Below are 13,131 nucleotides of genomic sequence, written 5' to 3'. Positions count from 1 at the left end.
AATCCTACCATTATTTTAAAAATAAATAAAAAATAAAAATAGTATGTTGCGATTCTGCTCTATAAACATTAATGTGATGAGGCATCCAATATGAAAATGAATACTCAACCCAGAGAGCTCATTACTTTGTGGCAGTGCAATAAAAAAAAACAAAGAGTACAATAAAATAAATAAAACAATAAACTCAAAAGACCTTTTTTCTTTTAGAAAAAAAAACTCAAAAGACCTAAATTATATAAGTTCTGCATACTCGAAGGTGCAGTTGCTTCAATATTTAATGTAAACCCATTAATTGTTTTTGCAGTAGTTGAACAAAGAGATATATACACATGGTCCAAATGGTTAAACTTTTAGTGCAATTTTGAATCAGTTACCAATACCCTTGGCTTCTGCACTGACAAATCCCAATCCTTTCTGTAAAATCTCAGTCAAAAGGATAAGAACAATAAGTTGATAATATGAAATTTTATTATTGAGAACCTTTTATTCAGCAATTACACATCACTATGTTTATCAGTGAAATAAAATATATTAACTTTTGTAACCAAATAACATCTCCTTTTTCTAAAATTGGAAGCTCAGAGGTTCAATTTCATATAATATATCAGTGCCTAAACTGCTACATCAATCTTTCCCAAGGTTTGCAAAAATATAAGGTATTTTATCTCATGTTTCGCTCTTCCCTCTAGACAAAATTCCCTCCATTTGGAATAGATTCATTTTATGATAAAATCTTATTTTTGAAAATTATAATTTCATATGAAGTCATCTCAAATAATGATTTTTAACTAAACTTGTTAGATAAATCAGGAAAATAAAAATAATTGCCTCAAGAGCATCATTCCAAAAAATAGGAATAAATTCACCACATTTCTATAAACCTAAAGATATACCCTATATAAAATCTTCTAACCACATTATACATTAATTAGTGTGCAATCTCCAATTTCGTCAAAAAAATTTAACCACATTATACATTAGTGTACAATCTCCAGTTTTCTTGGTTGCCAAGTTATACGAGCCTAGACCCAAATATCCCTACTGAATCATAATCATATCTAACCTTAAACTTTTACTTCAAAAAGATGAAGAAGTTGTACTACTAAAAAGACCAGGATACAAATCACCAAATTGCATGTGAAAAAACACAGTATAAAACTTAAAATAGTTTCAACATTCATTGCCCAAATCAATTTTCATTTCCTAAGGAAAAAAAAAACTTTATCAGTACTCAGTTCCACAAATAGCAACCCATATATCAGAATAATTCAGCTGGTGTGGTATGTGATAAATCTAACACTTCCACATGGGACAGTGAGCTCACACTTTGAGTGAGGCGCGTGGAAGAACTCATTTTTACCCTAATACTCAATGCAACTTTGTTGTATGTGTGTGTGTGAGAGAGAAAAATAGAGAGGGACACAGCTAATGTGACTTGCTAAAATTAAAATGGAAAAGAGAATAAGAAAAAAAAAGGAGGAATTACTGGGTTTCCATATTGTTGTAAAAGAAGATCCTAGTGTCCCAATATTGATATATATATCTATTCCACAAAATCAACTACCACTTGTCTCAGACAAGCCTTTATCACTAGTCCTTACTTTTTCTGATATTCCACACCTCCATTTTGGTATAACCTAAAACCAATACAGATTCCACTCCTCTTTGAGTATTGTGTGTGTGTGTGTCTAATACTTTTTAGAAAGAGAAAAAGAGCAAGTATGGGGAGGGGAAGAGTGGAACTGAAAAGAATAGAGAACAAGATCAACCGGCAAGTTACTTTCTCTAAGAGGAGGAATGGTTTGCTCAAGAAAGCTCATGAACTTTCTGTGCTTTGTGATGCTGAGGTTGCTCTCATCATTTTCTCAAGTCGTGGCAAGCTCTATGATTATGGAAACGTTGGGTATAATATCCTCTCTCTCTCTCTCTCTCTCTCTCTATGAAAAATATACACCCTATAGCTCTCTCTTTCATCTTTCTTTATATATTCAAACATTTTCTGTCATAAATTCATGGGGTTCTTGGGTTTTTTTTTTCCTTCTTGGTTGAATAAAAATATTTCTTCTTCTCATAACTCCTCAGCCTCTGATCACTTCCTTCATTCAGTGATTTGATGTATGCTTCTTGTTAAGTAAAGACCTAAAACAAACATAGTTGCTAGTTGCTACCCAAAAATATATTACTTTTTCTTTAGGAATTCCGGGTTTCTCTTTGATTTTTATTCCTTTGTTGAACATATATATATTTCCTTGTCATTTTGATAAATTTATTCATTCAGTATTCAAAGGTTTCCCCATCAAAAAAAAAAAAAAAAATTCAAAGGTTTCTAGTTGTTTTTCATTCTCTCTTTAATGTTTTTCTTGACACGTTTTTGGGAGTCTTAAATCCTGGTACATTCAACAAAGTTTTGTTTTTTAGATTTTGGGGTTCTCTTAGATTTCTTGTCCTTGGTAAATCTCTAGTCACTTCTCTCTCTCTCTCTGTATATTCCCAGTACTCTTTTGTTTCTGTATTTTCTTTTTCAGGCTTTTAGATTTCTGCGTTATCGTTACGTTACCTATGTTAAATCAAACTTGTCATTTTGATACCACCTTTGATTTTTGTTGTTGAATCAATCACACTCCATTGCTGTCTTTCTTCTCTCTCTCTCTCTCTCTCTCTCAACTTTTCTGCAGAGGCTACTCTCTTCAACACATATATCTGACATCTCTGACCTCTTTCACACACACTCTCTCTCTCTCTCTCTCTCTGTGAAACTGAAATAGCTCTTTCTTTTCTGGTCTCTGTGTTTTTGGGCTTCTGGGGTCCCATGATTTTGGATGGAGGAATGCGGGGTTCATGAAAATTATAGCCGTTTTCCAATTACTGATCGACACGTTTCATCGTCCTTTAAAATTTCAGAAAAAAAGAAAGAAATAATCCTCATTCTCTGTATGTCTCTCTCTCTGGCTTTCTGGGTGTGGATTAGATTTTACATATTGGTGCTTTGATGGAACTGTTCAAGCTTTTTCGACAACCTCTTTAATTCACTGACAAGAAAACTCTCTCTCTTGGACCCTTGTGTAAGATCTAGGGTTTCTCTCTTTCTCTCTGGGAAAAAGTTTAATGCTTTGTATTTGGGTGGCCAATCAAGTAGAACTCTCAGAATCCAAAGACTTTATACACTTTGTCTTCATTTCTTTGGATCCTTTGATCTTTTGGATTCAACACTGTTCTTCTTTCTTCATCTCTTTAACTGCTGGGGCTGTGCTGGCCAATCAAACACACCAATCATTCTCAGCTCTTTTGGGTTATTTCCTATCTCTCGCTCTCTCAAAATAACTTAAAACACTTTAACAGTGTGGTTGGTGTGGTAAATCAAGAATTTTCCAGGTTGATTTTATCAATTTTTTTTCTTTTTTAATTTCTTCATTAGTACTTCTTTTCTGGCTAAAACTGGGAAGCAAATCAAGCAGTCACCTTTAATTCTCAGATCTACTAGCTTCTGCACACTCTCTCACTCTCTTTCACACCACTAACTAATTCTTTATTATAGAAAGATTAAATTAGGGCAACTAAGTCCTGTTTTTTTTTTTTTTTTGGAGATATAAGGGTCAGACATGTGAGACTGTATAATGTTAACTAAAACTGCTATATGTCAGCAGTGTGAGTGTGTGTGAAGTTACGGTTAAATTAGTGAAAGGAATATAATTGGTGCTACTGTTTTGTCAAGATGAGTGTCAGATGAGAAACTGTAGCTCAGTCCAATTTTCAATTTGTATGCTTCATACTGATGATAAATGATACGTCAACAGTGTATCCTGGTCTTGCATATTAATATGTAGTCAAAGTTACTCCCAGTAAGTTTCATTTCTTCTCTTTTTATTTCTGGTTTTTCCTTTTTCGTAAAAACAAATCTCTCTCTCTCAAGTTTTCAACTTTCAGGATTAACCTTTTAGTGAAGATGAGACCTACTTTTATGCAACACAATAAAAAGCTTTTGTTTGATTTTTGGTTAGAGAAAAGGTCTTGTTCTTTCTTTTTGGTTTGCCTTTTGTTTCTTGTTTTCAACCATGCCACTTCCTTATCATTAGGCTTTGGTGAAAATGTAGCCTATTTGGTTGGATTTCCCACAAGATTAATAGGGAAAAAGGAGTTAAATAATCAACTATCTCTTAGTCATTAGTACATCAGAGGTTGCATTTAGTTATGCATATTTTTTTTCTTTTATGGAAATATATAATAAGAAAAAGTTTTGATCACTGCAAAAAAATGCATCTCTATCCATTAATTTCATAAGGTATCATACAAGGTAAATCCCTTTGAAAAATAGTATGAAGAGAGTTATTTAGTAGGAAATAGTGGAGACAGATTTTTGACATGCTGCATAGACAACATGAAATTGTGGTTTCATGAGCATAGTTATTGAAATAAATCGATTTTTATATAGGAGTTAAAGAAGATTAAGATATTAGGGCATTCGATTTTTTATGAAAAAAATTGTTTCCACGATACTATCAATGGTAATTGAGGCCAATTTTTCGTTGTTTTTGTCTCTTGATGCAAGTTGTTATTGGGTTAGGCTAAAAATATGCAAACTCAATACTAAGGTCTACCACTCTACTTATGCTTGTCTAGCATATGTTTTTAATTATTAGTTTTCAATTTTTGCAGAATAACCAAAACACTAGAGCGATACCAGCAATCTTGCTTCACTCCTCAAGATAACAGCATTGAACGTGAAACACAGGTTTGTGTTTGCTGAAATTCCTCCTTAAAATTCTAGTATCATCTTTAGAGTTTTATATGTTGAACAGATTTTAGACAGATGTGCATTTTTCTCTACACACATGAAATTAAACTTTGCTCAACATATAAACCATAATAGGATTTGTTGTGATCCTTATTTCCCATTCATTTTCATCTCCTTGGTTGTTGAGAACTAAGAGGTTCACAATATGGTATAGGAATATTATTAAGTGTTGAACTACAACAAACATTGTTAAAGTTGGTCAATTATTAGATTTTTTATTTTGTTAAAAATATATTATCCCAATGTAGTAGGCCCAAGTCCAATTTTATCTTGTAAGCAAGCCAAATTTCTTACTTGTACTAAAAATCTATTAACTATATTACTAATAGACTTTATCATATTTTATTTAGCATATTGCTAATATCAAAACTAAAATAAAAATTTCAAGATTATTAGATTAAATAAGTGTTATGTAATCAACCAATTAATGATTTTAATTGGTTAAAACTCTGCCCTTTCCATCTTCAATTTTTGTTCAATTACCTATTTGTCAATTAATGATGATTGAAACCTTGAACTCATGGTCCATCCTTTAATTTCCATGTCTGCACCATCATGTTTTGGTGGAATTGGCTTCAAATTTCTTACCATGGCGAATTTTTAAATAAAATTTAGGAATGAAAAAATCACTTTCTTTAAATGTCTGCTTTATTTTTATTAGTATTTTTTCTTCTTCTTGTGGTTCTCACTGGAGGTCTTATTCATTAATCCCTATATGGCCTAAATTTCCATACATATCTTTCTGGGTGTCACTTTTTTTTTTTTTTTTTTCCTTCTTAGAAATTTAAAATTTTACCCTAGTAGCATCTTGAATTGGATCTTAATTCTGTTTGCTATCTATCAAGGTATATAACACTTCGTTTCTTTATACATTCTTTTTGGTTTTTGTTTTGTTAATGCAGAGCTTTTACCAAGAGTATGCAAAGTTGAAGGCTAAATATGATTCTCTTCAGATCACTCAAAGGTTATGTTATTCCGAATACTCTCTCTCTCTCTCTCTCTCTCTCACATACAAATATTTATACATATATTTCTATTATGGTTTGTTTACCTATTTGCGTTTTTTTTTTTTTGGTGTTAACAAAAGGTTTGGATTGACATACATCATAAATCAATAACCCACAACCTGAATCTCTTTGCTTGCTTTACAAACTCCTTTCACTCTCATGTGTTTTAGAATGTCAATTTTCCACTATAGAGGATACTAGAGTCTATGTATCTTCCACACTCCATGCCCTAGGGTGCTTGTTGAGGGTGACCATTGTGAGATGGCACAATAGAGAGTACTCCAAGAAGAGTTTTACTTGATGAGGAGTTCTTTTGACTAACTATCTGGCCGCCCGCTTACATGATAACTCGTATCAAGTTAATCTCTAGTTTAAACTCAAAATTTAATTGATATCCAATGTGGATTTAGTTAGTATTCTATTGTATGTTCTTGGATGGTAGCCGTTAGTATTCTATCAAACCCATTGTGATCAAGTTGGTTGGTGGGTTGACACTCAACCCGAGCCCTACCAACTGAAGATAACAATTCCATGTAGGTATGAAATTGACCAAATCACGTTAAGTATTATTATCTTGTGGTGAATATTTAATTTCTTGTTTGTGTGAATGTGTACGTATACACATACTCAATGTATCTACCTTAGTGGGTGGGGCGTGGGCATGTGAGTGTGTGTGTGTGTGGGTGGCCGCCAGGGGGGGGGGGGGGGGGCACGTAGATGTGTGCATGGGCATAAGTGCAAGCGTGGGCATGGACATGTATGTGTGTGCATGCATGTGTTTGTATACATATATATATATATATATATATATACACACACACATACTTGATGAATACAACTATAGTCATGTTCTACAATTGTAACTTTTAGGCTACTTGTTATTCGTGGAATTTGGATTTTCAAGTTATATTACAAAATGTATTACATAAGTCTTATAAAATAACGTGTTATTAATTACAAAAGGTAATTTAGACATTTATTTATATATTACTGAAATGGTATCAATCGTTTTTATTGCCACATTAATTTGTAAGTCTTATTTAATAAAATTAGTAGTAGTTTTAGCATTTTTCCTTTTAAAAATCCTTTGACAGGCATGATAATTAAACATGCCACCTTGCTAATCTTTACTTGGCTATGTACTCCTTCTAAAGGCATTTGCTTGGAGAAGATCTTGGACCATTGAGCGTCAAAGAGTTGCAAAGCCTTGAGAAGCAGCTTGAAGGAGCTCTGCAACTAGCTAGGCAAAGGAAGGTACCTACATATCAATTATCATTAGTAGATTTCCCAACACAGCATGAAGAGGATTTTTTGTTAGTACTCTGCAATTATCCACCTGTATGAACATGATATTTCCTTCAGTTGGATATACATGCTCTAATGGCTAAATCTCTTTTTCTTATTTTTTTGAAACAAGAACTTTTGCAAAAAGGGTGGTGGAAATCATCTTTTCCGGAAATGGTTTCCGTGCAAAACCATAATAGACAACCAATGTCTTTACTTTCAGCCAATAAAAATAGAAGTTTTGACTTAAAATTCTCCCTTGTAGTTGAAAATTAGTGAAAAAATTCAAGGTCTTATGGCAAGCTTCTACCAACCACTTCGCCTCAAATTTTTCCTACTTTAGACTATTTTCTCTCTTCTTAAATATAATGTTCCTGTCTCCCACTGGTTGGAAGTCTCATCTCATCTCATCTCAGATACAGTAGGCCAAATTTAAGTCTCAATCCATTTGCTCAATCAACGATGTGGGGCTTGCCAAACTGGAGTGTATTTTCCACTTCTACTATTGTTCTTTGCACGAATAATTTCTTAATATAAACACTTATGTCTATAAACACATACAGACATAAGTAAAGAAAAGTCTGAGTAATTTATGGGTTGATGAGATAGTTGAATATGAAATCTTTCACTCATGAAATATATATTCTAGCATACTATATGTTGTAAATTATGAAAGCAGTATCCTCACCAAATTTCCTTTTTATTTTCATTGAAGATATTTTATTGAATGAATAAAGCTTATAAGTGATATTCGGCTATTACAAACTTTACTACTTAAGTCATATAAGTCGATGTCTTTAAGTTTTGAACACAAAATATATATATATATATATATATATATTTTTATCATGTTATTAATGTAACACCAATCATATAAGCTATTATGTCACTATATAAATCTTTTATTGTAAAATTGGTAGAACATAGAGCATATTCCATGCAACTTATATTCTGATGACTTCTATTAAGTATTGTGCAATCAATTTTCTTGCAAAGTAAACTGCAGTAAATAAATGAAAACATTTGTTCTCACAATTCCTATTGTTTGGATTTCTATGTCATCTAGAAAATGAAATGTATTAATATTTTTGAATTACATGTTCCAAATATCAAATAAACTTAGATTCTACATTAAGTCAGTTCTAATGTTTCCAACAAATAGCAAAGTTAACTTATTTTTAATTAGAAAAAGAAATGATGATGTAAACTAATCCTATAAAGAAATGTGATTTGCATTAAGTGTACTTGTCTTCTGTTCTTAATTGCAGACACAAATTATGATCGAAGAAATGGAAGAACTTCGCAAAAAGGTAAGCAAAGTCATATAATCTTCTTCAAATAGTAGCTAAGAATGAGGATCTTTTCTTTCTTTCTTTCTTTCTTTCTTTCTTTCTCTTTTTTTTTTTTTTTTTTTTTTTTTTTTTTTTTGAGAAAAAGGGATCTTATTTGAATGTTGTTGAGCTCATATACATGTAGCACCATGAAGATTAGGGTTACCATTAATCTGTTGTGTGCTCAAAGGTACAAGACTCATTTCTAATGGACATATAAATAAATCTGGTAGAGAGAGAGAGAGAGAGAGGGAAATTCAACAGATATTCCTTAGATATGGATCACCTAAAACCACAACACTTTGTTTACAATTGGAGAGTTCATGGGAGAACAATGCTTCTACTTATCATCTTTACCCCCCCGCGCCCCTACCTTCCTTTTTATTTTTATCTAGTTACCCTATAAGTTGATCTTAACAACAACAATCAAATTGTAGTCTCAAAATTTTGAAGTCGCTTAAATCGACTTACATATGTGCATAAATTCTATTGCATCATTTAAAACTGTGATTGTATCATGTAAATCACAAGGAAAAAAAAAAAGAGGCCACTGCATTAGATTAAGACTCTCTTTACTCTAAATTTTATAGCAAGCAGATGATAACACTTCACACAGCACTATTGCTTCTTCTTTTTCTATTTATTTTTATGCATATAACGTGTAATAATTGCCCATTATTGAGGCCTTATGCTGACCAATTTGGCAGGAGCGCCACCTTGGAGACCTCAATCAACAGCTTAAGATTAAGGTCATACTTTAATAATCCTTATTGTGACATAATTTATAAATTATGATCTATGTTTGTAAAGCTAACCTCCTCTTGCTTCCAATATCTAAAGTTACAGCTTAACGAGGAAGGACATACTCTTAAGGCTATTCAAACCATATGGGGCTCTACTTCAGCTGCTGGAAATAGCAACTTTGTTTTCCATCCTTCTCCACTCAACCCCCTGGAGTGTCAGACTGAACCTGTCTTACAAATAGGGTATGCTTTCTTTCTCTTTTTCAAATGTATAAATTCTTGACTAAGATGATGAGGTCAGTTCATGTTTGGAACAACTTCAACTTATAGGTGAGTTCAACAGCATTCAAAATTGGATGATGAGGTCAATTCATGAAGCTAATCTTGAAACTTAGTTTATAACTATTTGGAAATGACCTAGAAAGACTAGTCCCTTAGAAAAATTTATCACTTTTAAGTGTGTTTTAAAGAGATTATTTTCATCTGTTTATGTTTTTTAGAACTAAATTGTATAAAAGTTATTGACAAACAAAATATATAATACAGAACTAAATTTTCTAATGAATAGTCATTTGTTTTAACAGGTTCAATCACTATGCTCAAGAAGGATCGTCTGCTCCAAAGAGCATGTCTAATGAAGGCAACTTCATTCCAGGATGGGGTCTTGCAACACCCTTCAAATTCTAAAAGTATAATTTGCCTTAATAATGTGTATGGCATTTGTGTTGGGATTTATATATACTTGTTTACGTCTTTACAAGATATTATGACTTTATGAGAGATGCTTAGATACTTATTTTGCATCCATATTATAGGGATAAATTGCTTCCTTTCTTTATCAACTTTCTCATGCCATTCTATGTAAACTTTTGAATGTCAAAGCTGGAACCATATAACCCATTTCCTCCTTCATGTCAAGTTTACTACAAGCATAACTCTAGAGTCAAAACAAATTTTACAAAAAAATTTACAATTATTGAGGTACCAAACTTTTATTAATAGGTAAAAAAGTGATATTAATGGTGGGTTTGAACTAGAACCATTAAGAAATTGTCAATTCAACTATTGTGAAAATTGTTGCATATATATATATATATATACATATATTTCTCTTAGTACAATTGCGACTCTCAAAAGGAAAGATCAGTTGGATGATTTTAGTGAAAATGTCAAAAATAATTTTGAAAATTATGGGATAGAAATTTTAATTTTTCAATAAAATTTATGGAAATCTTAACTGTAATTATTATCAACAAATAACAGTGCTTGGTATTAATTAAAGTTTAGAGAGACACAATAAATGTATAAATAAGGCAGAGAAAATGGAATTTTCTTAAAATTATTTTGCATTTAAATTTCATTGATACAACCTTATGGACTCAAGTTAATATTGAGCCTGTTTCCAGAGAAAAAAAGAAAAAAAAGTTTGATTTTATTTATTTATAATTCAATAATTGAGGAAAGAGAATTTGAACACCGAATATCTTATTCGGGCAACTTTAAAACAAGGCTCTTAGCGGTTTGATATTGAGCTAGGGTGCTTTGGTATAAACTATTTGAAAATAGTGTTTTGAAAAAAACTATGAGGAGTTATAGTTACAAAACAAATTTTTAAGTTTTAAAAACATCATTTTAAGCTTCCAAAACACCTAACCAAACGGACCCTTAACTTAAATATCTTAGCTAAGTGAAATTTTAGTTCTGCTTGAATATTAGGGCCAGCCCTAGGCCTAGGCCATTTAGGCCATGGCCTAAGGCCCCCTAACATAGAAAGGCCCCAAATTAAAATGGGGCCAGTAAATTTTTTTTCTTCTAATTAAAAAAAAGAGTGTGTAACTTGCACATTTTTTTATCACATAGGTCTTATAAATTGATATGTTCAATTACAATAAATAATTCAATATTCATTTATTTTTTTATTTTTTTATTGAAATGTCACATCAATTTATAAGTTTTTTATAATAAAATTTGTAGCACTTTAGCATTTTCTTCACACAAAAAAAGTTATGAATTAATAGAAATACAACACAATTACCAATTCATCATTAAGTGAATGAAAAATGCTAAAATTAATACAAATTTTATGACAAAAAACTTACAAATTGATCAAATAATATAATAAATTAATGTTTTAAATAACTTTTATTTATTGATGACTCGTCAGTTTGTAAAACTTATATATAGTAAGTATCACTAGCTCACTTTGGATGAATTAGTCTTATTAATTAGTAAGAATTAATAATAGATTTGAAATTAAAAAAAATTATAATATAAAAAATAAAATAAATATCATTTAAGTGATATTTAGATATAAAAAGGCCCCTTTAAAATTTTCACCTTAAGCCTCAAATTATCTTGGGTCCTACTAAATATGTTGGTGGATCGACTTTGGAGTTTGACATATTTTCTCAAAATATTTGATTAGTGTAGCAACTCTTGTATTTTATTTTCTTTTTTACACTAGACAATTCTATATATGTGCACCTGCATATCGAGCTGTCATTAGAAGAATGCATTTCAAGAGAAATTATTAAAGGTTACATCTAAATGGTTTCCATATGTTTCACCATAAACTGCTTGTTGAGGTCATATTGCTCAAGGAATTGGGTTTGCCAACTTAAGGGTCTGTTTGGTACCGCTGATTTTATTGAAAACTGAAAACACTATAGCAAATAATTTAAACACCAGCTGATTCATTTTGGGGATGATTACTGTAGCTTCAGCTAAAAGTATTTAAGCTACGCATTTTTGCTTTTTTAAAAAAAAATTAATTAATTTCACTCCTCTCCCACCCTAACGCTTGTCTTCGAGAAAAGAAATCCACGCCCACCAGAGAAATCCACGAGGAAGACAACCCAGATGCCAGTGAAGATCAGGTTCCCTGAGAGAGTGCTCTTCCTTCCATAAACCCATTTCACCCCTCTTCCAATTTCACTCCTCTCCCACCCTAACACCTCTCTTCCCATAAACCCATTTCACGCATCTTCCAATTTCACTTGCTGACCCATCTGTTTAATTCAGGTTAGCTTTATTATTTTGTGGCTTTCTTTACTCTCATATATTTAGTAATGTTTGAATTGTTGGAATTTAACATAAATTGTTCTGCTTTGCATTTATTTTCTGTTCTAAAATGGCCTGTTGATGTTAAGAGCCTAATCTTTTAAGCTTGTTTTATGCATATATGATTAGAAATTAGAATACTGTGCAGAGGGTTTTTTAATTTTTGGGTAAATGGGTTTTTGAGTTTGTGAATTGTGATGGTGTTTATATTTAATTGCTACATGTTTAGTTATTAAAATGTGTGTTTGTGTTTGTTTGGCAGGGCCGTTGGTTTCAGCTGCAAAGGCTTCTGGTGGATCTTCCAAAAAGGTATATTAAAGTGAATTTGCTACAATATGGGAAGCTTTTACGATTGCCTCAATATTTCCATGACTGTCCCACAGTAGCAAAAACAATTTTGTAATTGTGAACTAGGAATTTTAAATATGTTGTAGAAGATGTAGACAAAAGTGGGTGTTTATTGTTTTTGAATGGATAAATGGAGGGAGGCATCCCAAGTTTCATTCTAAGACATCCCAAGTTTTCTCCTCTAGAATGTTCTTTAATTTTTTATTTAGATTCTCTAAGTTATGCTGATACATAAGTTCTCTTAACCTGGATTACTTTTTGCTTTGTTCACATGAAAATTCTCCATTACTATCAATAACAATAGTAGTAAGTAGTTCATCATTCAACTTGACCCAATTTTTATAATCGGTATTCTTTGTGTCATTGAAGCGAATATTACACCAAGCAGGCAAAATAGCCCAGGAAACAAATTCTCAACCAGTGCACCATATCTATGTTATATGCAAATCTCATTCAACTTATAAATTGAAAACATTATAATTGTTCCAGTTAAAAGTCCATGACAAAACAAGCCGATACTCTGCCACCAAAGCACTTGTTTTGCCTCATTTGGTTATTCTCTTATG

At 31.8% G+C, this 13,131-nt stretch overlaps 1 protein-coding gene across 1 annotated transcript; it reads left to right on the top strand.

Moving 5' to 3' along the window:
* Nucleotides 1-1,623: 1,623 nt before the first annotated feature.
* LOC126694037 (agamous-like MADS-box protein MADS3) lies at nucleotides 1,624-9,945 on the top strand. The gene is made up of 8 exons (XM_050390065.1): nucleotides 1,624-1,903; nucleotides 4,654-4,729; nucleotides 5,695-5,756; nucleotides 6,954-7,053; nucleotides 8,352-8,393; nucleotides 9,122-9,163; nucleotides 9,261-9,400; nucleotides 9,742-9,945. Exons 1-8 carry the CDS (start codon nucleotides 1,722-1,724, stop codon nucleotides 9,842-9,844), a joined length of 747 nt encoding a protein of 248 aa, XP_050246022.1. The 5' UTR covers nucleotides 1,624-1,721; the 3' UTR covers nucleotides 9,845-9,945.
* The last annotated feature ends 3,186 nt before the right edge of the window (nucleotides 9,946-13,131 follow it).

The sequence above is a fragment of the Quercus robur genome, chromosome 8, assembly GCF_932294415.1.
Source record: "Quercus robur chromosome 8, dhQueRobu3.1, whole genome shotgun sequence".
Classification (NCBI taxonomy): Eukaryota; Viridiplantae; Streptophyta; class Magnoliopsida; order Fagales; family Fagaceae; genus Quercus; species Quercus robur.
Note: the sequence above shows the minus strand (reverse complement) of the source record. Positions and strands in the feature narration are given on the sequence as shown.

Coding starts and splice junctions, on each gene's coding strand:
- LOC126694037 (XM_050390065.1), top strand. CDS start 1,722: ATGGGGAGGGGAAGAGTGGAACTGAAAAGAATAGAGAACAAGATCAAC. Junction 5,757..6,953: donor TCTCTTCAGATCACTCAAAG/GTTATGTTATTC, acceptor CTCCTTCTAAAG/GCATTTGCTTGGAGAAGATC. Junction 8,394..9,121: donor TGGAAGAACTTCGCAAAAAG/GTAAGCAAAGTC, acceptor CCAATTTGGCAG/GAGCGCCACCTTGGAGACCT.